The sequence below is a fragment of the Drosophila willistoni genome (genome assembly GCF_018902025.1).
Source record: "Drosophila willistoni isolate 14030-0811.24 chromosome 2L unlocalized genomic scaffold, UCI_dwil_1.1 Seg168, whole genome shotgun sequence".
In the NCBI taxonomy this organism is placed as follows: domain Eukaryota; kingdom Metazoa; phylum Arthropoda; class Insecta; order Diptera; family Drosophilidae; genus Drosophila; species Drosophila willistoni.
The window spans coordinates 9,315,518-9,336,865 of NW_025814047.1; the positions used below are offsets into that span (position 1 = coordinate 9,315,518).

General features: G+C 39.8%; 2 protein-coding genes across 8 annotated transcripts; one reads left to right on the forward strand and one right to left on the reverse strand.

The window, feature by feature from the left end:
- The first annotated feature begins 617 nt into the window (after positions 1-617).
- On the forward strand, positions 618-4,092 carry LOC6652342 (polypeptide N-acetylgalactosaminyltransferase 1). Its single transcript, XM_002074657.4, has 3 exons — positions 618-1,624; positions 2,315-2,836; positions 2,898-4,092. The coding sequence occupies exons 1-3, from the start codon at positions 972-974 to the stop codon at positions 3,520-3,522; spliced, it is 1,800 nt and encodes a 599-aa protein (XP_002074693.1). The 5' UTR covers positions 618-971; the 3' UTR covers positions 3,523-4,092.
- Positions 4,093-7,293: 3,201 nt separating this feature from the next.
- Positions 7,294-20,755, reverse strand: LOC6652341 (kinesin-like protein KIF13A). 7 transcript variants are annotated; one of them, XM_023181132.2, is made up of 18 exons: positions 19,968-20,755; positions 17,137-17,224; positions 16,911-17,074; positions 16,322-16,838; positions 15,107-16,256; positions 14,720-15,034; positions 14,524-14,565; positions 12,726-14,388; positions 12,515-12,660; positions 12,076-12,105; positions 11,572-11,674; positions 11,398-11,493; positions 10,512-10,532; positions 9,646-9,708; positions 9,139-9,549; positions 8,464-9,078; positions 8,088-8,399; positions 7,294-8,026 (listed from the first exon to the last, which is right to left on the reverse strand). In XM_023181132.2, exons 1-18 carry the CDS (start codon positions 20,020-20,022, stop codon positions 7,959-7,961), a joined length of 5,859 nt encoding a protein of 1,952 aa, XP_023036900.1. In that variant the 5' UTR covers positions 20,023-20,755; the 3' UTR covers positions 7,294-7,958. The 7 variants fall into 7 exon arrangements, with proteins under 7 accessions (XP_023036900.1, XP_023036902.1, XP_023036901.1 ...); XM_023181134.2 differs by lacking the exon at positions 14,524-14,565; XM_023181133.2 differs by lacking the exon at positions 10,512-10,532.
- Positions 20,756-21,348: the final 593 nt, after the last annotated feature.

Genomic DNA, 21,348 nt, shown 5'->3' on the forward strand with positions numbered 1-21,348 from the left:
ATGAAAGGAATATTGCGAAAGTGAACAAATTTCCTTTTCTGATTTTTCGTCTGGCACTCAAAGTGGACAAAACATTGATACAATCTGTTTAATGTGAGAGTATGTCAATAATAACTACCGAATTCGTTCTATTTTATTTTCTCTGTGTAATTGTTGCTAGATATAATTGAAATTAATATTTACACAGGCAAACATGGACCAATATATAGCTGGTGAAAAGAGTTTCATTATTGGAAAAATTCACAATGTACATTACTTCGCAGAGAACAAAACTTTTTCTTTTCTTTGCCGCCAGGCTTTTGCTTCTTTTGCTCCCACTGTAAATTCATGGCTCAGTTCAAATTCGATACGAGTATAATTTTAAAAAAATCTCCAAACCAAAGGCAACGCCTTCAATTTAAATTTACCGCTCTCTAGTGGCATTTTTCAACACTGGACTCCGATGTTCGAGTTTGACTCCTTTGCCTGATGTTGGTACTACTTTTTACGATTTTTACCAAACTACACCAAACCCCCCTATTTGAGGCGAACCTGTATTTGCCTGATCCCCCTATTCGAGCGATGCAACAGTTTTTGTAAAAATACTAATACTTTGTTGTTTTTATTTTGGGGCTGCTGTGGGGCGGGATGGGGCTTCGTCTACGTCTACGTCTAGAATTTTTAGTCTAGTTTAAGCCACATTGATAGACGGGGGTGATCCGCTGTCGTGTCGTTAAAGCTGAAACTGGATCTGTCTATATGTAGTAAAGAAAATAATACAATTATAATAATTTTTAAAGCAAGCCGCGACAGATGAAGCTAGTGTAAATTAAATCAAAACGTCACGTCGACACGTAGCCTGGAGTAGGAGTAGTGATTAGACCCAGTGACCAGCACTACCTCACAGGGCGGGTGCGAGCCTCTTCTGCAACGGATTAAGCAGCACCGAACCGTCGTCTCCCCACCTGTCGCCCTCATAATAAGCAAAAGCCATGTTGCCTCGGTTCCGCTCCCTATATGGCAAAATAATCATATTCTGCCTCATTGCGCTGTGCTTTATCCTGTACCACAAGGTGCAAACAAGCGGCGACGAAGATGTTCCAGCATTGGGACGAGCTGGTGCCCTTAAAGGACACGGACGGGATAAGTTTAATTTGTACAGCGACAGTGAAAACGAGATAGCTCGCCCAGCTACCAAATCACCCTACGAGCAGAGTATCCAACTGGATTTAGCAAAACAGCGACCTGGCCTCGGCAACAATGGAGTAGCCGTTCATTTGACAGGAAGCGCCAAGGAGCGGGGCGAAAAAATCTACAAGAAGATTGCCCTAAACGAAGAACTCAGTGAGCAGCTCTCTTACAATCGCACGGTGGGTGACCATCGCAATCCTCTGTGTGCCAGCCAGCGATTCGACACCAATTCATTGCCCAGTGCCAGTGTAATCATAATCTTCTTTAACGAACCGTACTCGGTTCTCCTGCGTACAGTGCACAGCACTCTGAGCACCTGCAACGAAAAGTCCTTGAAAGAGATCATTCTGGTGGATGATGGCAGTGACAATGTCGAATTGGGTGGCAAGCTGGATCACTATATTCGCACACGGTTTCCCGCAGGCAAGGTGACTGTGCTTCGCCTAAAGAATCGGTGAGTGAAGGGAAAGGGAAAGCACAAAGAGTGTTTATTTGGCCCAAATCATAAAAGTGTTTCGGCTGTGGGCTAGGAAAAATTCAATTCAGCTAATCGAATCGCTGATGGGCTACATCATGATTTGAATAACTTGTTTGGAGCTCTTTTCTTCTGCGGCAGAACCGTCAAAAACACATTTAAAAGGCCAAAACTAAAAATAAAGAAGAAGCAACCATGAAACCAGTTTTTCAAGCAAAGATTATTATGTATTTCTTTTGAGGCTTTATATACATATCTCTCACTCGATCTCTTATTACACTGAACAACCCAAAAACCATTTGACATCATTTAGTTTGAAAACTGCTTTTACCTAATTAATGAATAATTATATTTTCTAGCCGTTAAAACTTATTTCCTTATTACATTTTTAATACTGAGATTCGAAATCTTCGTTATTCGTAATTCAATTCTTAATTTCTTTCCCCCAGAATCGGCCTGATTATTGGTTTAAAACACTCCAATTTATTTCTTGTTGTGTAGTGTAATTTCGGCTAGTGTCTTTTTGGCATTCTTCGAAGGTTGTCGTCTGACCTAATAATTTTGATTTCTTGAAATATTTTCTTTTTTTTTTTGGCTCCATGCAACCTCGATTAGCTTAAGAAAGTTTTCGAAATCATCTTTGTTTCTTTCCCTTTTACTTTATGCTAGCTTGGGACTGATCCGTGCCCGCTTGGCTGGTGCCCGCATGGCTACTGGAGATGTCTTGATATTTCTGGATGCACATTGCGAGGGCAATGTGGGCTGGTGCGAGCCTCTTCTGCAACGGATTAAGGAGTCCCGAACTAGCGTTCTAGTGCCCATTATCGATGTGATCGATGCCAATGACTTCCAGTATAGCACTAATGGGTACAAGGCCTTCCAGGTAGGCGGTTTTCAGTGGAACGGCCATTTCGATTGGGTAAACTTGCCCGAGCGCGAGAAACAGCGGCAACGCCGCGAATGTGATCAGGCGCGCGAAATCTGTCCCGCCTATAGTCCCACAATGGCTGGTGGATTGTTCGCCATCGATCGTCGGTACTTTTGGGAAGTGGGAAGCTATGACGAACAAATGGATGGCTGGGGAGGTGAAAATCTTGAAATGTCATTTAGAATCTGGCAATGTGGCGGCACCATTGAGACGATACCTTGCTCTCGTGTGGGTCACATCTTCCGGGACTTCCACCCATACAAGTAATATCATTCTTTGCTCTTGAATTGACAAGTTAGTTAATCGAATTTCGTTCATCAACAGATTCCCCAATGATCGAGACACACACGGCATTAACACAGCTCGCATGGCGTTGGTTTGGATGGATGACTACATTAATATATTCTTCCTGAATCGCCCGGATCTCAAGTTTCATGCTGACATCGGGGATGTCACGCATCGCGTGATGCTACGTAAAAAACTTCGATGCAAGAGTTTCGATTGGTACCTCAAGAATGTCTATCCCGAGAAATTTGTGCCCAATAAGAACGTTCAGTACTGGGGAAAGGTCAGGGCAGTCAATGCGAACCTTTGTCTGGACGATCTCTTGCAAAACAACGAAAAGCCTTTCAATCTGGGCCTGTATCCCTGCGGCAAAACATTACAGAAATCGCAGCTCTTTTCCTACACCAATAGCCAGGTGCTGCGCAACGAACTCAGCTGTGCCACAGTCCAGCACAGTGATTCGCCACCAAGACGGGTCGTGATGGTTCCTTGCAGTGAGAGCGACAAGTTCAATGACCAGTGGAAATATGAGGATCAACAGCTAGTGCACACCAACTCGGGATTGTGCATCGATCACGAGGGTCTTAAGAATATGGACGATGTTATTGTGGCACCCTGCGATCTGTCTAGCGAATCACAACGTTGGGTCATCGACAGTAACTAACGGAGTGAAGACCAACGACGGAGAGAGGACCAAGAAACTGACTAACGATGACTGACCCTTTTAAATGAAAACAGACTCCAATTAGCGCAACAACTTGTAAATATTACATAATTCGAATGCTAGATTTATATATATATACATATATTTTCTATATGATGTATACTAGACGAGGAGGGTAGAAGTAAAAGAAAGTAAAGTCTATAAGTGTAAGAAGTAGTTAGTGCAAATCAAATCAAAAAGTCATCTTATAACGATTATATGTATGTATATCCACATATGTGTTGTGTATTTTTTGTGTGTATAAAATAGAAGAAATGTTGTATAAATAGCCCATATGACGGTATATCCTATATACATGTATAATCATAACTGCTATGTGATCAGGAATATGTGACATGGAAAGGGATACAGCTGCATTCCAATGCGGACTTTTCGAGACCGCAAAATCCAAAAACTGTCAAATTGTAAACTGAAAAGTGTTGTAAGCATTTATCTATACTAATACAAAACAATTTTGCCATTTGTTTTCCCATAAATAAAAAAAACAACAAAAAACCTAAAACAATTCAACTTTCAACTTTGTGTCATCTCTTTGATCTCGAAATATGTTCAACAAACAGAAATGATACTTACATATGGCGAGGGGTCGGTAGGTCTGTAGGTCTAGATCAAGGTCGTAGTCAATGTGCTTAACCCAAATATTTGTCCAACAAGCACAGCTGGACCACTGCTCCTTCCCTCTCCCCCCATCCAAACACATGCCACACCATATTTTACGATCGCACCAACTCCATTAAGCAAATAAAGAGATGTATGTACGTTTCTTTCATTGCATGTTTGTATTTGGTATTTGTAAATTTATAGATATATATATATATATATATTTGTTAGTACATATTTTCTTTTTTTGTTTAAATTGTTGTTCAAACTTGCTGATTACGAGTGTTACTCTCTTGTTGTTGTCATTTATTTTGTTTTTGTTAAAATTGAAGTAAAATAAGTGTAAATTTCAGAAATTGCTGTTGCTGACATTTAATTGTTGTTAATTTTTGCGTTTGTTTTTAATTCTTATACCAACTACCGTGAAGAATGAACATAATTTCGTACTCGATTATCTTTACACTGAAAAAAATCAACAGAAACACGAACAACTATTTATTTAGCCGGCTTCTGTGTGTGTGGTGTAGTGTGTATGTGCGTCTGTGTACAATAAAAGCAAGTTTTTGTCTATTTTTCTTAAATTTGATTTTGTTTTTATATTTTTTTGCTACTTTAAGTTGATGTAACGAAATTGATGGATTTACGTTTCCCTTTTTCGCTTTTTGCTGTGCTGAAAATTTTGACCTCTAGTTAACAATAATAATTCGTTGATCGTGCTAAAAAGCTCTAAAAGTGCACAAATTTATTACGAATATCATTTTAATTCTCAACTTTAGATTATGTATATACGTAAATGTATGTATGTGTGTATATCTATATTTTATAGTTATTCGTTCGCAAATCATACACATATAATGTATGTATGTATCTGTATCTACAATCGAATTGGGTGACAAATCGAATTTGATGCCTTGAGGAGAAAAAGGCATAGAACTAATTGTAAGTTTGCGTTAACTTCACAAGGTACGATTTTTGTTTGCTAGATTTGGTTTTGTGTGGATATTGCATTCTGATTCCCAACTAACCTACGGCCTAAGGTCGATTCTATATTGTAATTAGTAATTTTGCAAGCAAGCGGCACCCAATGGCTGATTCTAATCTGATTCTTTTCATCTATTTTACACTTAAAGCCCACTGTGCGTGCATGGATCTCATTACCTACAAACATACATACATACATTTGTCTGTAAATCTTTTGGGAAACATTTTTCAAGCTCTATTTGAATGTTATTTACGCTTATTAAATGCATTTAATTTCAGTGATTCCATCTTTTTTTTTTGGTTTTTTTGTTTTGTTCTATAACAGTTTTTGTAATTAATTTTTTAAAGACCCAAACCCACATGCATGCAGCGGCGGATTGGCTGAATGACACGGGTTGATTGGGGGAGAATTTAAACATGACTATCGTATCCGCTACTGCAAATATCTTCACATATGGCTAATTGTCTGTTGGTGCAACAAATCAAAAAGAAAACGCTTCTTTATTATCTAGGGTTTCTACGAATTATCCCTACACACACTTTCAAGCAAAATACGAGCAGAACTTCTCAATTCCAACATATTTAATGTTGGACTGAAGCTGTATTTCGACTTTGGCTTGCCAAAGGTTAACATATATGTATGTAAGGTAAGGTAAATATATATTTGTATACATGTATGTATGTATATAACATATTCATGTATATTCAGTATTTGTAATTGTAAGTAGGTATATATTGTATGTATTGTAGTTTTTTGCTTGCTTTTTTGAATTTTTGAATTTCTTGGACGTATTTTCAAGTATATTTTTGTTAAGTTTTTTTGTTTGTTTTATTTATTTTGTTTTTTTTTTTTTGTTTTTATTTTTTTGCTTTCGCTTTTCTCTTCAGTTTTAGTGTTAGTGTTTATGTTATTTTGCAAGTAAAAAACACAGTTCGAAAATATATATCTAATATATATTGTATGTATGTAAATACTGGTTGAATGGCTGTATTTCATCCAGTCGACGCATTTTATATTTCTGTTGGAGTTATTAATTTTGGTTTTGGTTTCAAAGTGTAAATCGCTTATTGTTTTAGTTTTGTTTCTAATAATTTCGTTCCATTTTTGGTTTTCTTCATACATATATATGTTGTTTTTTGTAAATTGCAATTTATCTCAGACTCAGAGTTTTTGGAGTGTCTTGGATGTTGGTTTTTTGGATGGATGGATACGTTTTTCGGTCTTACATGCAAACGTGTTTCTTTTCTTCTCCGCCCCTGCCCTTGTCAAGGGCCGGGGGACCAATATCGTGTCGTATGTGTCTCGATTATATCTTAAACATAAAATTAAATTATTCAACGCAATTATTGCTTCATTTTGTTACATTTTATGGACAAACAAGCCTCTCCAGTGCTCAGAATTAAGTGTAATACAATACTTAAAAACGACGCTTCACAAACTTTAGTCGCACAACCTTCAACATTGACTTATATACAACTGAAATGATCTATTTGTATATATATTGCACAATAAGAAAAATAGAAACGGAAGATTCAAACGAAATCAAATATAATTTTCTTTATGATATGCAATTGAAACAAGGAAAACAAAATAAAAGAAAACTGTAAATATAGTTCATATAATATATATTTAAGATTGGATTTAGGTCAAATTAAAAATACATCACATCAAATAATACAATTTACATACTTCCAGCAGACTTCTGCAGGAATATAGAATATGTTGCTTTGATTATACATATATAACTAAATATACAATTTGTGTAAATTAGTAGATAAATGCGCCTAAAACAGAATCTGAGCTCACAAACAAACGGAATCAATTAGATAGAATAAAAAAATATTGCATTTGTCGGTATCGGTAGGTCTTAAGTTGAATAGAATCTATAAGTTATATACAAATGATTTCACATATATATATTTGATATAGTTCATAACAATTTAAAAAAAATATATATAAATACATATATTTTAATAAGCTCATCAAGGAAAACAATTGAACTAAACTAAAGGCAAAGAACCAATGTAAAAAATATACATGATATGGTCATAATCAAAAATGTGCTTTAACTAAAAAGCAATTAGACGACAATTTTCTAAAAATACAATGGAACAAACGCAAACGATAGAATTTGAAAAATATTACACATACATATTACACAGAGATATATAAGATAGGCTACTAAGATCATGTTCAAGAAAACGTGGCTAGTAATTTCTCATTTATCATTATCATCATCATCATCATCGTTAGCATGTCCTTATACTCTTCAGATAGGACACACTTTAAGGTATTGTTTTTGCTTCAGTTTAATGCTAGATTAATTAGTTATTTGTTCTGCTGCTGTAGCCACCGCCATAAACTACTACTTAAAGAAGAAGCGTGAGGTTAAAAGTGTACGCGCATGCATTAGAGTTGCGGCATGTGGGGAGGATTGTGGCGAGTAGTTAAGTAATAAGCTAGCATATGATTCCTATGTGGAGAATTATGCTCCGCATTGTTCGTTGCTGGATGCGATGCCCTTCAATCATCGCCATCGTCATCGTATCGTATCATCATTATTTCTTTATCGTAGTCGTTGGAGGGGAAGACGGTCTTAAAAGGCCGTCGAGCGTCGATTGGCATAGCACTTTTTGCCATATTGACTGTTCGCATCTGCAGCGCTACTGGTTGCACGCAATCTGTGGCAGGTCGCTGGCGCAGCCACAGTTGGTGTGGGGGCCACGCTGGTGACAAGCGTCGATTGCCTGCAATTAGTCCAACGCTGCATCTGATGCGAACATTTTGGGTATAATCATTTGCGCGACGACACGTTTAGGGACTCGCCGCGGCTCTTGGAGCGCGTCATCGAGCTGCTCATCTCTGTGGAGAGGACAGTTAATTTATATAGCTGAGTTTGATAGCTTCAGTCCACTATTCTTACCTTTGCTTATAATTTGACTCTTCTCAGCTGCCTTGTAGGCTCGCATTGCCTTGCCACGCTTGTCCAACAGCAACTTATCGGCTCGGACAAAGATTCCATGCTTGGGCTTGCACTGGAAATACTGTATACCTTGGACAGTGCCATCGTTCTTACCAGTGGGTGTGTCTAGCTCGACACCTATCCAGGCACCGGGCTGGAAATGTGTGGTGCCAATAAAGCTAATGACACCACTCGTATTATACGGCCGAATGAGTACCGATTCACCCACGACTATCCACTCCGGCAGCGTTAGATCCACCTCTTTGCCATCATCTGAAGGACGGTGAGGGAGGAAAAATTAGTGTTGTTAGTAAAATCATTTTCGTTTCGCATTCACCTTCTATTTCTGTGCTGCTGGACATGATGCTAGTATCCATGTAAGCTGCCAAACCCTCCATTTTAGCCACAGACGCTCGATGATGGTTGCGTGTCACCTGGACAGACGTGTTTGTCGTGGAACTGTTGCTGCTGTTGTTATTGTTGCTCGTTGGTGGCTGTGTATTTGACTTTTTTCGTCTCACTACCTTGCCTGGGGGCAACTGTTCAGTTACAATGCCATCGCCTTCCAGTTCTGACTGTTGTTGGTGTTGCTCTTGCTCGGCAAGATTTTCTTCCGGCGCCTCGTCCTGCGATTTGTTGCCATTCTGATTGTCTGTGGCAAGATCGGGATGTGGATGAGGTTCCGCTTCAGGATCTTCCTCATTTGGCATATGCTTAAGACTCTCGTTGTTGTTGTTGTTGTTGTTATTATTATTATTGCTTGGTAAAGGTTCGCATTCCTCTTCATCGCTTTGTGCATTTTCCTTTTGTTGCTCCAGTGGATGACTCACAGTTTCCTCCAACTTCTTTGGAGGCTTTGACTCTACTGGTTTCACTTTGGGCATGTCCTTAAGGAACGGATTTACTCGTGCCTGTCGATTTGGTGGTGAATTTGAATTAACCCGATCAAAGTCTAAACAAGAAGAAAAATGTGTTAGCTTTATATTCGTGCCACGAAATCCGTTTCACCTACCAGGAGTCTCATCAATGCTCATCGAACGCATTGAAGCAATGTCCTCGTTGCTTAGATTATTGCAAGACACCGCCTGTGATCCGTACCCACTGCTCGTCGAAGAGCTCATGCTGAGAGTGGCCAAGCCAGTCAGATGCTTCATATTGGCATTGGCGCTGGATGTGTAACTCAAATAGCTCTGATTGGAGTGACTGCTGACATCCATAAACGAGTCCATTGTCTTGGATGCCGTCAAACGGGATCTGTTGGCCAGGGTCTTGTGTTGCTGCCTTTCCTGCTCATATTCGGCGGCATATTCCGAGTCCGAGTAGCTATCCTCGGGCTCCTCGTCTAGCGATCGGTGTCCACCCAATGGCTCTTCATGCAGTGTGGTCATTCGCATGCCCAATAGCTTGCTGGTGGCCGGCGATGCTGTGGGCAAACAGATGGAGAATTACATAAAAATATATTCAAAAGAGGATGTTTTTTTTTTAAATTTGCAGCCTTAGAGCAAGACAAACCACATACGTTTCGTTGGAGCAATTCTCAAAGTGTTTAAGTTCAAATTGAGATTCAAAAATGTTGGACGCGCTGCATTCCACATTTCAGGCGGATGAATGGGGACAAGGAAGATAATGATTAGGTACTTATGGTTAGTTACAATGTGAACAATCAACAGATCATTCATAGGATAAATGAATAAACCGATTAGAAAGGGCTCCGCACACAACTAATTCGCATGTGGAGCCAACACACAAACAAAAAATTAACTATTATATAACAATAGAATAAAAAACTAGCAACTAGGAACACATAGCGCCTCGTGCTTGAATCTTGTGCGGCTGTAGCTGTAGTGTGTGTGTGTGTGTGTGTGTGTATGAGTGTAGGTGTATGTGTGTATCAGTGGGTGCACCAGATTGCATAATTGGGAATTATTTAATGGGGGGGAAAGACGATGACCAAGTGAATATGTACACGAATTTGGTTTTGAGATGCATATGAACAGAATGAGAGAGAGAAAGCGTCCGAAATCGAGATCATGACTTGAGATGGGAATCTATGAATACACAATTAGTTATTATGATCAAGATAATATATACCAGAGCAAACATAACTAACACAAAAACTACAATAAAAATTACTTGCTAAAGACTAATGGTAATATGCTCATCCTCCTTAAACTTCCCCTTCCCTTTGTTGTTTTTTGTTTTTTTTTTTTTTGACAACTTTGTTTAGAGATAAATACAATTATGTTTTGCAAAATTGACTGTATATATGGGTGTGTGAGTGTAAGTTAGTGTGGGATGATAGACAGACAAACTCAACTAACATTTAATGAATATCAATCAATGCACTTTTGGAAATTTTTTGGGCTTAGTTTTTTAGGCCATTACCTGACAGTAGAGCTATGGTGCCTGTCAATGGTATTGGTATTTGTGAATCACAGAAAAGATTGGGTGAAAAGAATTGAGAAAACGAACGAAAAATATCATTATAAATAAACGAGAGAAAGATAGACAAGAGAGTCACAAGATATTCTTCATGATATTTTCTAAATGATGTAGTTTTTATTCGCTTATTCGCTGGATGAATTTTCATGGAACAATTGTGAATGTCAATTTAGATGATAAGCATGAAATGCATGAAGGATCATTCGATGTGCATTCGATCAAAAGAAACAGATATATATATATGCTCGAGTCGTCAGATATCGAGTAATGGCATTTGTGATTTTTTTTTTTTTTTTATTTGCAGTTGAAGTTGCATTGAAGCAAAGCAAATGAAAATTAAGAAATTTCGTTTCTGATCTTGTATTTGCTCAAAAGCCGAAGCATAACAAAAATAATTCTGAAATGGGCACAGAGAGTTTTATCTTATGGTATAAGGATTCATCTTGTTGTTGTTGTTATCCGTATCATTTGATTATTTCCAACTACAATACAAATTCCGATATACATACTTATATTCCAACTACAATTGTTCAACAGAGCTATAATTGCAAAATACGGATTATAGGTCGATATAAAGATTTAAAATCACAAAACAAAGATAAATCCTTGAGCTAGGGTAGCCGCTGCATGTTAATTCGGCATAAGCATTACATATCAATATTTATATGCTGATTATATAGTGATAAAGTCGATTATAAACTTTTATCTTTTTTCAATTTTTGTTTTCGAAAAATTGCTCAAAAAATTAATGGTGAATATAGTGAATATAAAAAGAATAAATAAAATCCGATAAATAAAACTCTTCCACAATCCATGTCCAAATACATACCAATGCCAAAAGCCTTTCCTGGCGACTCATCGGAGCTTCCTTTGCCACCGAAACTGTGGCGATTCCTTACCGCGCCGCTGCCCGTTGAGGATGATGCTAAAAAATAGTAGAAAAGGGCGATTAATCTCCGAACCATCTTGCTATATATGCATGTTCTATTGTTTAAATTCTTACATGGCGAGAATTTATTGGCCAGAGCTGTGTTATTTAAATCGGCAAAGGACTCGGATCGGCCCACGTTCAAAAGGGATTCCATTGAGGCATCGAAACGCATAATCTGCATAAGTTTATTTATGAGTTTCTTAGCATCATAAATTGTATGAATTATATTTGTATGGTGTGTGTGTGTGTGTTCATAAACGTTATTATGATGAAATACAAATGAAAAATCGATTACAAACAAAAACCAAAAATAAAAATAAAAAAATCAGTGAGCATATTTAAAAAAATAAAATTATAAAGTTACCAAATTCAAAATTAAATAAAAAAAGCGTAAATTTACAATGCACAGCATAGGACGTTACAGTTGCAGTACGAAGGCGAGGGATACATATAGATAGGATATATATTTGGTTTGAAGGGTGTGGGGTGGGTTGTGTGTGGGTTGTGGACGGGTGGAGTGGGTTGGGTTTTAGAGTGGGATTTATTGTTTGGTTAGAGGGTAGAAAGATTACTTACACTCCCAGAATTGGTGGTATCTTTGACCGCCTATGATGTGCGCAGTGCGAAGCGACATACACAGCATTAACATATATGTATATATAATATATATATGTATATGTATATACAGACAGAGGTACCAATACACACAAATATATATGGTTAGATTTATATAGAAAAAAGTGCGCGCCGAATTTCGTTGTAATTATTAATTCATTTTAGTGTTTAAACATTAATTTGAGTTAGTTTTTGCATTTTTAGTTTTGTTTTTTCGTTTTCGTTTTTTTTTTTTTTTGGTGAAAGCGCATTGAAAAGTTGTGAAAAGAGAAAGAGTTAAATAGTTGGTTGGTTAATTTTGCTCGAGTGGGTGGATGTGATTAGTTACAATAACTAAAGTAAGTGATGGAAAGCTTAGAAGGCAGGTCGCTTGGCTGGACTGAGGAGAATTCGATCTTACCTGCGAGAAGTTCGGCACACTGACTGTCTTCCGCATAGACAGGGGCTGGCCATGGGCCGTTTCTAGCTCCTTAACAGCCACATTCTGTCGCAGACGATCCAATGTAAGAATACTCTCCACGGCTGAAACTCCCCGGGTGTATTTCTCTGGAGAAGTCGAAGTGAACAATTGTATTATTGACAATTAAAAAGTAAGTCTCTTATTTACTCACCTATATAGGTTTCACCGTCACTGGCCGAGCAATCGTCACCGCTAGCCGCTAGCTGAGCCAAAGATTCACGATCCTCGAGTTCTTCAGAGGCCTTCGGTATGTTGGACACAACCTCGTAGGTCACTCCACTCTGCCAGATGGCATTTTCGCCGCGTACTAGACGGAATTTCTTTAGACGATCGGTCAGAGTTTGTCCCTTTTTAATGTTGATGCTGAGGCGTTTGCGCAAGACGAGATCCATGGGGGCAGGATGTGATAGACGCACAGTGGTACGCAGTATGAGATAGACCCGCTCGTTGGCCTCAGTGACCCGATTGAGGGCTTGGCTGTCGTGCATGGACGAGTCCCAGCTGGCCACACAGCACACATCCTTCTCCAAATGCTGTAGGATTTGCAGAGTATAGAATTTGTGGCCATGCTCTTTGGAAAGAATGGAATTGATGCCCGCTATGGAAAGTTCATCGTTGGTATTCTGAGCGGACAGATCGTCGCCATTGAGGTTAAGGAAGAGAACCGGCACATGCGGCTCCATACCCGATGGTGGTTCCCAAGAGGCAGGTGCTCCTGGTATACCCGATCCCGGAGCCGGCACCAGTACGGCATTCCGTTCCTCTGTTAGCGACACCCACTGATGGACCAGGCTTAACTCTCGCTCTCGCTCCTGCTCGTTTTTCTCCTCCTTCTTAATGAGCATCTGAATCTGCTGGTCTAGATACTGACGACGGCGGCCCAGAGCTTCGCTCCATTTTTCCCGCAGCACCGTGAGATCCTCCTCCTGATACGAGTCCAGTGGTCGTTGAAGTCTCGAGCGCACAGTCACACTGCCAATGGCCACATTAACAATCGACTGACATATGATGGGCAAAGTGCCAGAATTTTGCACAGGCTTGACGCGCACGTTCACGCGACGCTGTTGACCCTGACGAAGTTGATAGATACCACCAGTGAGGACTTCATTGCGATTGGTCACCTCCACAGGTGAATATTCTCCGCTGTCGTTAAGCTCGTGGATCTCTACCCAAAGTTCAATCTTGCGCGACAATTCAGCCCAGCGATCAACCAGTGATCGTGCCTTGGCCTGCTGCTGCTCTACTTCCCAGCCCTTTGTCTTCGAGAACCCAGCACTGCGATGACCCCAAACTTCTATGGATAGGGCGCCCTCGATGCAGTGCTCGAGGAACTCTTCGTTAATGTTTACAGTGAAATCTTTGGTATGTTCAAATTTGAACACCATATTCTGATCGTGGGCTGTCGACTCGGCATTGATAACGGGCACCACCATCTCCTGATGACCCCAGAATGTGTACTGGCAAAAGACGAAGTTCGATAGGGACAAGGGCAAGCCGGAGGCGCATTTAATGGTCACGCGACAAGTGATCTGATTTGCCATGGGATCGACCGGATCGTCGTATTCATCGCGTGAGTCGCCAGAAGACTCTGAAACGGATTCGCACATACGATCCTGGGGCATTTGTCCAGCCACACGTTGAATTTCCACCTGAAGCCGGCCTGCCACCTCACCCTGTTGGCTTATGATCGGTGTATGGTAGTCCAACTTGACATCATGAAACAGTACTTCGAGGAATATGTTGGCAACGCCAATGAGATTGTGATTTTCCTGCGACTCGTAGAACGGATCCTGTGGCTTTGCATTGTCGTCGTCCTGCAGGATGGAATTAATCGTATTAGTTGAAGGGTCATTGTGTCACGCTTAATGCTTAGCAGATAGATTATTAATTGTGTGATTATGTTGGGTGAGAGGGGCAGTGGAAAGAAGGCGTGTTGTATCTGTAATTACCTTGTCATCGTATTCATCATCTGAGAACGGCTCTATAAGGGGCTGTATTCATGGGTTAATTGGAGGAATGCGTGTGTGTGAATCAATATACAATACAATACAAAATGGTTAGTACAGAGCACAAAATGGTAAGATAGAAATATCGAAAGATGGAATCAAAACATTAATCGCATATCAATGAGAGACACACACGTACCAGGCCATTCAGAATACGCTCCTTGTGCTCCTGGTACATTTCCCGCATGTCGATAAGCTTGTTCTCCAGCTTCTCCATGGTCCAAATCTGACTGCCCGAGTTAAGGCGCTTTACAAGGATCGCTGGCTCACTGACAAACGCGCCGCGGCGACGATTTGGACTGAGATTGGCCGGCGGTATCTGTAGGGTCACAGAGAATTTGGTTTTCTTTTCCATTTCCTCGGCCAAAAAGTTGGCTTCCTGCACCAGGGAATTGGCTCGCATAATGTCGGTCTTCAACTGCCCCAAGGAGCGACGGAACATTTCATCACGTTCCTGGAATTGGGGAATTACATATATGTCAATCCATGTACATTTATATAAATCGCTAAACTCATTTCTCCTTACCTGTGCCCATTTCTCTACACGCATTTGCGACGTTGGCGTATTCGGCGTAATCTTGCCCATGCGCAAAGGATCATAGGGAGCATATGGCGCATATGGAGTACTTGGCGATAGAATATTGCGCAATTGCTGGAACTGGCGTTCGTACTCCTGACGCTGCTTCTCCAAGGCCACCTGTTTATCTTCCTCGTGCTGACGCTCTAATCGAGCGATGGCCGTCTGGATGGGATCGTTGCTTAGCTCATTCTGCATTATTTCATCACGGGCGAAATTATAATCGATCAACTGGGCTGGGGTCTGGGGCTCCGATGTGCTTATATTCGTTTGATTGATTTTGGGCGAATTGACGCGGAAGAAGTGATGGTTGCCCCACAAGATTCGATCGCCATTCTGCAAGGGAGTCTTCTCAACTGCCGCTGAGCCATTGACAAAACAACGTGCACCCTGAACTGGGTCCATATACAATCCACTCTCCTCGATGGTGATGACACAATGCTCTGGTTGGATACCCAGACCAGAGAGCTGAATATCCGGCTGCTGACCACTAATGCTCCGACCACCAATAAGTGTGCGGTCCTTCAGATAGTAGACCAGCAGCTCATTCAACGAGGGATCTGCATTCAAATTGACCAAATAGTATTTGTTCTTCTCCACCTTAATGCCACTGGCCTGGACACTGATGCCCATCTTCTCCAGGGCCTGTTGACGTTCGTTCTGGATGCGCTCTGTTTTTACCAGTTTTTCTTCCCATGTCTGTGAGATTTGCTTCATTAGATTCTCGCTTTCGGCCAACTTATCCTGAACATCGCCCACTGGAGATCCTGTGGCATGTTTTAGCATGCTTCTCAGCGTCTCCACCTCGTGGCGCAACTCGCGTATAATGCGGGCATTTGGATCCTCATTGACAACAGCATGATTCACAATGCGCTTGGCCCGATCTGCATATCGTAAAGTAGACAGTGTCTCCTCGTAGTTATCTGCAGAGGGAGAAATTGTGGCCACCATTACCGTCTTGGAATTGCCGCCAAGATTGTCTTTTAGTAGCCAGGTTAAGACAGAGTCGCGATAGGGGACGAATTTATCATTGCCTCCTTTTTTGCCATTAGATTGATCTGCCAGTTTCGAAATGACCAAACCCAAAGTGGTAAGAGATCTAAAGAGAGAGATACACGAAATTAGGGAAAATAGTAGCCAATTAATCAATCATTAGACACTCACTTGTTGATGTTGGAACCCTCTTTAAGACGATCGCCAACTGCTCCGGTTTTGACGGCACGCTCGGAACCAGCCAAATCCACCAGGGACATGCGTGACACCTTCTCTCCGCTCACTCCTGTTGCCTGGTCCGTAAGAATCTGGGTGAGAACCACCGAAAAGACGGCATGGGAACGCGATGACTCTGCATTCATATTGGTAGCTGCCACTGTACGCGACTTGTTGCCCTCGGTCATGAGATTATCAATGTCCTTGTACGATGCCACGGCCAATTGTGACAATCCATCCACATAGGGACCCATGACGTTATGTTCACGCACTTTCAACGATTGCTTGTTTGGCTTGGGGTCCAACAGATCGTGGACCTTCTCATTGTAGATTTCCATATAGGACACCTCGACCTTGTACATCAGCTCCAGCGTCGATTTGTTGGCAATAGCCGAAAAGAGTTCATCACAGAGTCGCGGAATTATACCCTTGCTCTCTTGAGATCCCATCATAGTGTATGATTTACCCGAACCTGTGAGTGAGACACACCATAAGGACACTGATAAGTCATTCGAAGACTAGGAGGATTATGGAGTTTTCTTACCTGTTTGGCCATAGGCAAATATGCAGGCATTGTAGCCCTGGAATGCGTTATCCAGTATATCACGTCCCAGGCAGTCGAAGACCGTTTCCTGTGACGCAAACCCATCATCATCGGCGTTTAACGAGTAGAAGCAATGATCGAATGCAAATGTCTTTGGTTGTTTTCTGTTTGGGCAAAGGATACAAGTAGATGAATGAAGTTTGCTTTCTCTTCTATTGTTATTTACCTTTCGATTTTCTCTAAGCTTGGTGGATTCTTTAATATCGTCTGTTGTTTTTCCATCTCCACGATACATTTTGTACCCAATTCGATTTCTGCAAACAAAAGAAAATTAAGAATACACATTCATAAGTTATGAAGGAGTAGGAATAGAGGGTTTTTTTCCCATTTATGCAAGTATGTATGTAAGTAATTTATATGATCTTGTAAAATTGAGATAATTTCCTCCCCAATTCCCCTCAACACGAAAGTGATAACAAGTTCAGAATAGCAGGCGCAGTTCAATTTTATAACATTCCTTCTTATATTTATACATATATGAAATACCCGTATATATATTATATTTTCGTACACAAGTGCGAAAAAGAAAAAACAGAAATCGAGGCGATAAATGAATATAATATACGCATACTTATACATACATAAGCACAATTGTATGTACTTGTACATAGCGAGTGTATCAGAGTACTGACGGATGGATGAAAAGAATGAGGAGAGAGGGAGGCCAATGCCAAACTCAATGAAGAACCTTTCAAATAATTGCAAAACTAAAATAATAACAATAACAGTGTTGCCAAACTAGTCAGCGCAATAAATTTATTACAACAGTCATCAGAAAACAAAAGTAACAAAAACCAATGTGAGATACATTACCAAATCGATGACGAAGTTTTGAATACTCCGAAAAATGAAAATAGAAAAAGACAAAGGAAAGCAAAGCCATTATAAATGTGCTGGTTGTATGACGAATGTTTGATACTCTACCCCCGGAAACTGCATAGACTTCCCCAAACACTATCTAAACAGCTCAGTTTTGTTATGCCTAGTTAATTCCAATTAATCTTACAGATTAAAGAACTTAACTGCAAATATTTAACGAAATTACGAAGATTACTTTTCAATGGTAATTATCTAACCAAACAGAAAACCGTCTCCCAGTCTCTCCATAGGGGTACATACACACATACATACATATGTACATATAAGTACTATATATTAGAAAATAGAAAAGATTTCAAAGAAGTATAACATGGCGGATGTTATTTTTGAAATCCTGTAAAATTGTTGAATTTCTAAAGATTTTTATTCAATGTCTACGAATGATCAATATTAAGCCAAACTGAGTCATTTAGTTTGAACTCTTTATTCGATTAGGGCAAAAGGTAATGTACTTGTATGGAATTATTTAGGCCTTTTTATGCCAAGTTCTGTCCTTCGCACAATTCGTGATGGCGGAGGGCGAGCGGCGTCTGCCATCAACACATGTTTATATGGAAAGTCCATACATATTTACATAGGAAGAAATGTGTTTGTATTTATGTATCCTGGTTTGGTCGGCGGCCTCCATTACTTCCGTTCCGCTTCGTATTGCAACTGAGGCAAATGTCGTGAGACAAGTCAAAGACATGGAAGGACCCGATGGCTGGTTGGCCGTCTGACTGGCTTAGGCGTGTCATAAAATGTATTTGATGGTCTCATTTGGAGTTCTGGCCAGTTGACTTAACCTTAAAAGTCTTGACACGATGATGATGATTGTGTTGATGATGATGATGATGATGATTTTCTCTTGACTTGTCCAAATGTTGAAATTAACATACACACATAAGTGTAATGCTCCGAGACTTTGACGAAGACACGAAACACACACACCGAGGAAAACAGGTTAAGCTTTTTTTATTTTGGCCACAAAGTGACTTCATTTCGAGCTTTGCATAGGTTTTCGTGCTTGTGTTGGCGTTTGAATCTGTATTTGTATCTGTATCTGTGTTTGTAGTTTTCATTTTACGCTTTGCTGGTTATAATAGCTCAAGAGGTCGCCACTTTCGGACATGACCCAAATGCGATGCGTAAGATTGACTAATTTCCAATTCCATTGCGAATGATAGGTACATATATGTCACAGGTGTGTGTGTATGTTAGCTATCATTACAGACTGTGGTTGGGTTTATCAGCTCTGAAACTTCGTGATAAGATTTTCAGCATTGCTTATCACAGACAATTTGTGTTTGGCTATGAAACCGAATGAAAGAATAGCACAAACACTCATTCCCTCACACTCACGCACACTCACTCTCACACTCACACTCACACTCGTCATTCACAGATTAAACTCAACACTGGTTGGGGTTAAATTCGCGAAAGGTCTCCCTACACATTCAGCCCGTATCCCGTCCCTGTCGTCTCCTTCGTTTCCGTTGCGCTTCTCAAGTGAGTCATGTCGTAAGCTAAATGAATGAACGAATATGGAGGGAGCGGAGGGGGAATCATCACTGTTGACATTGGAAACTTTTATTTTTACTTTTTCGTTTTGCTTCATTTTCTGCACATTTTTGCAAAGGAAAATTAGTTGGAAATGTCGGACACAACAGACAGGTAGGCGAAAGACAATAACAACAAAGGCTAAAAAAAAACGTGCTGGTCTAGGCGAATTTTACAAAATGAGGCAAAAGGTTGTGAGCGACGTCCTTTTCATTCAGCCAAGAATTCAAAGGAAATCCGCAATGTGCAATATACATACATATGTATGTGTTTATATTACTGCATGGTAGGGGGGCCAGTGTACTTTGTCAAAAGTAATTTATACTATAGATAAACCGTCAAACTTCAATGTACGGAAAATCTTTTCTATGTATAAATAAATGTATGGAATGGAAGCATAGACTGAAAAATTTGTTGAACAGTGCCTTCGATTGGGAAAGCCCCAGGCGTAGGCATTGTTCTGTGTTTTCTTTTGAAGACACGACGACTATCAGAGATATAATACGATGATATAAAAACGATGCAATGCAGATGAGATTGAGATGTAGGACAAAAAATATTGTGTTAAGAGCAACTTACCACGACGATTAAAGGGTCGCACCCTGACAGCAACTTTGATCTTATCGCTGGACATGGCGAAGGCAGGCAGCAGGCAGGTTCTTGGCGTATCTTCTTTGTTTTTCCCTCAATGGGGAATTCTCTCCAAAGGGGGCCTGGAGGAGTAGCTTTTTTAGTTGGGGGGTGGGGGTCTCGCAGGAATTTCGCTTAGCACGCAATCCTTACTAAGCAGGTGCAGAGTAAGAGGTGACTCACATACACAAACACTCACACATACGCACGCGGAAAGCAATAGTAAAGTGAAGTAGAGAGTGAACTAATAAATTGTGTGAGCGTTTCAATTAGCGCCACGCAGCAAACACCAAAAACAAAAAGTCCAGTTCATTCTTTGTTATTGTTTTTATTACATTCCCGTTCCCCTATAACGCTCACTCTGTCACACTCTCCCTCTCTATTCACACACACACTCTGTATTTACTCGTTCGCGCTTAGTGAAATATTTATTTAGTTAGAAATTAGTTAATTACAATTATCCTGCCCGATTTGCAAATATGTCAACATTGTTGATTCACACACACACGCACATTAATTTTGACACAAACTCAACGAACTCGTACTCACAAACGCAGGTTAAAAATTGGCAAATTAAGCGAAAAAAAAAATAGCAGAGCTCCAACGACGCCCGTTTTTGACTTCTTTGAAGAATCGATTTTTATGACTCTTCTCTTTTTTGCAGCCTGGGGGTATTTTATTTTAGTGACTACGCAGTGCAATAGCTGTGTGGTTTTTTTTTATTATAGTTTAATTAATTAACGCGTATTTTCTTCATTTGTTGGCTTAATTTTCTTGTTTTTTATTGTATTTAGCTATTTATCTATTTATTGTACTGCGCTTTCATTTTATTCTTTTCGTCTTCGCGTCGTTTCTGTGTTCGAAATGTTTGCCAACACTGACAGCCAGCTGATACAGAAAAAATATTGGGATGGATATTGGGAAAAAAGTGTGGAAAATACGGGGATTCACTAATATTTTTCAGTTTTGCAGCACTTACCAAACTTAACATGCAATTCAATTTAAGAGACTGTTAATTATTTTGCTGGCACAACATCTTGCATAAAAATCAAAAGCAGTGCTCAGCTTTAGATCAAATTCAAAATAAATTATCCAATATTTACACAGTTTTATTAAAATAAATGGCACGTTTAAAATAAAAAAAGTTAGTATAATCAAAGTATATCAAATTTTCAGAATATAATTTTAAAAATTTATTATATTTCAGAGCTAAAAGATATAGTTCTTAAATTGGCGATCACGCAAAAGCAGGTTAAGGTTTTAAACACTTTCCTTGAAATTTTTCACAAATCTTTTTAATAATATTCCATTCTATGTATGTCAATGAATC

What these genes read in the sequence shown, in the direction of transcription:
- LOC6652341 (XM_023181132.2), bottom strand. Translation starts at nt 20,022, where the DNA reads ATGTCCAGCGATAAGATCAAAGTTGCTGTCAGGGTGCGACCCTTTAAT. An exon ending in GTGTAGAGAAATGGGCACAG is followed by an intron (nt 15,035 to 15,106) that starts GTAAGGAGAAAT and finishes CCCCAATTCCAG; the next exon opens with GAACGTGATGAAATGTTCCG. An exon ending in GAGAATTGCTCCAACGAAAC is followed by an intron (nt 9,550 to 9,645) that starts GTATGTGGTTTG and finishes GTTTGCCCACAG; the next exon opens with CATCGCCGGCCACCAGCAAG.
- LOC6652342 (XM_002074657.4), top strand. Translation starts at nt 972, where the DNA reads ATGTTGCCTCGGTTCCGCTCCCTATATGGCAAAATAATCATATTCTGC. An exon ending in GTGCTTCGCCTAAAGAATCG is followed by an intron (nt 1,625 to 2,314) that starts GTGAGTGAAGGG and finishes ACTTTATGCTAG; the next exon opens with CTTGGGACTGATCCGTGCCC. An exon ending in CGGGACTTCCACCCATACAA is followed by an intron (nt 2,837 to 2,897) that starts GTAATATCATTC and finishes GTTCATCAACAG; the next exon opens with ATTCCCCAATGATCGAGACA.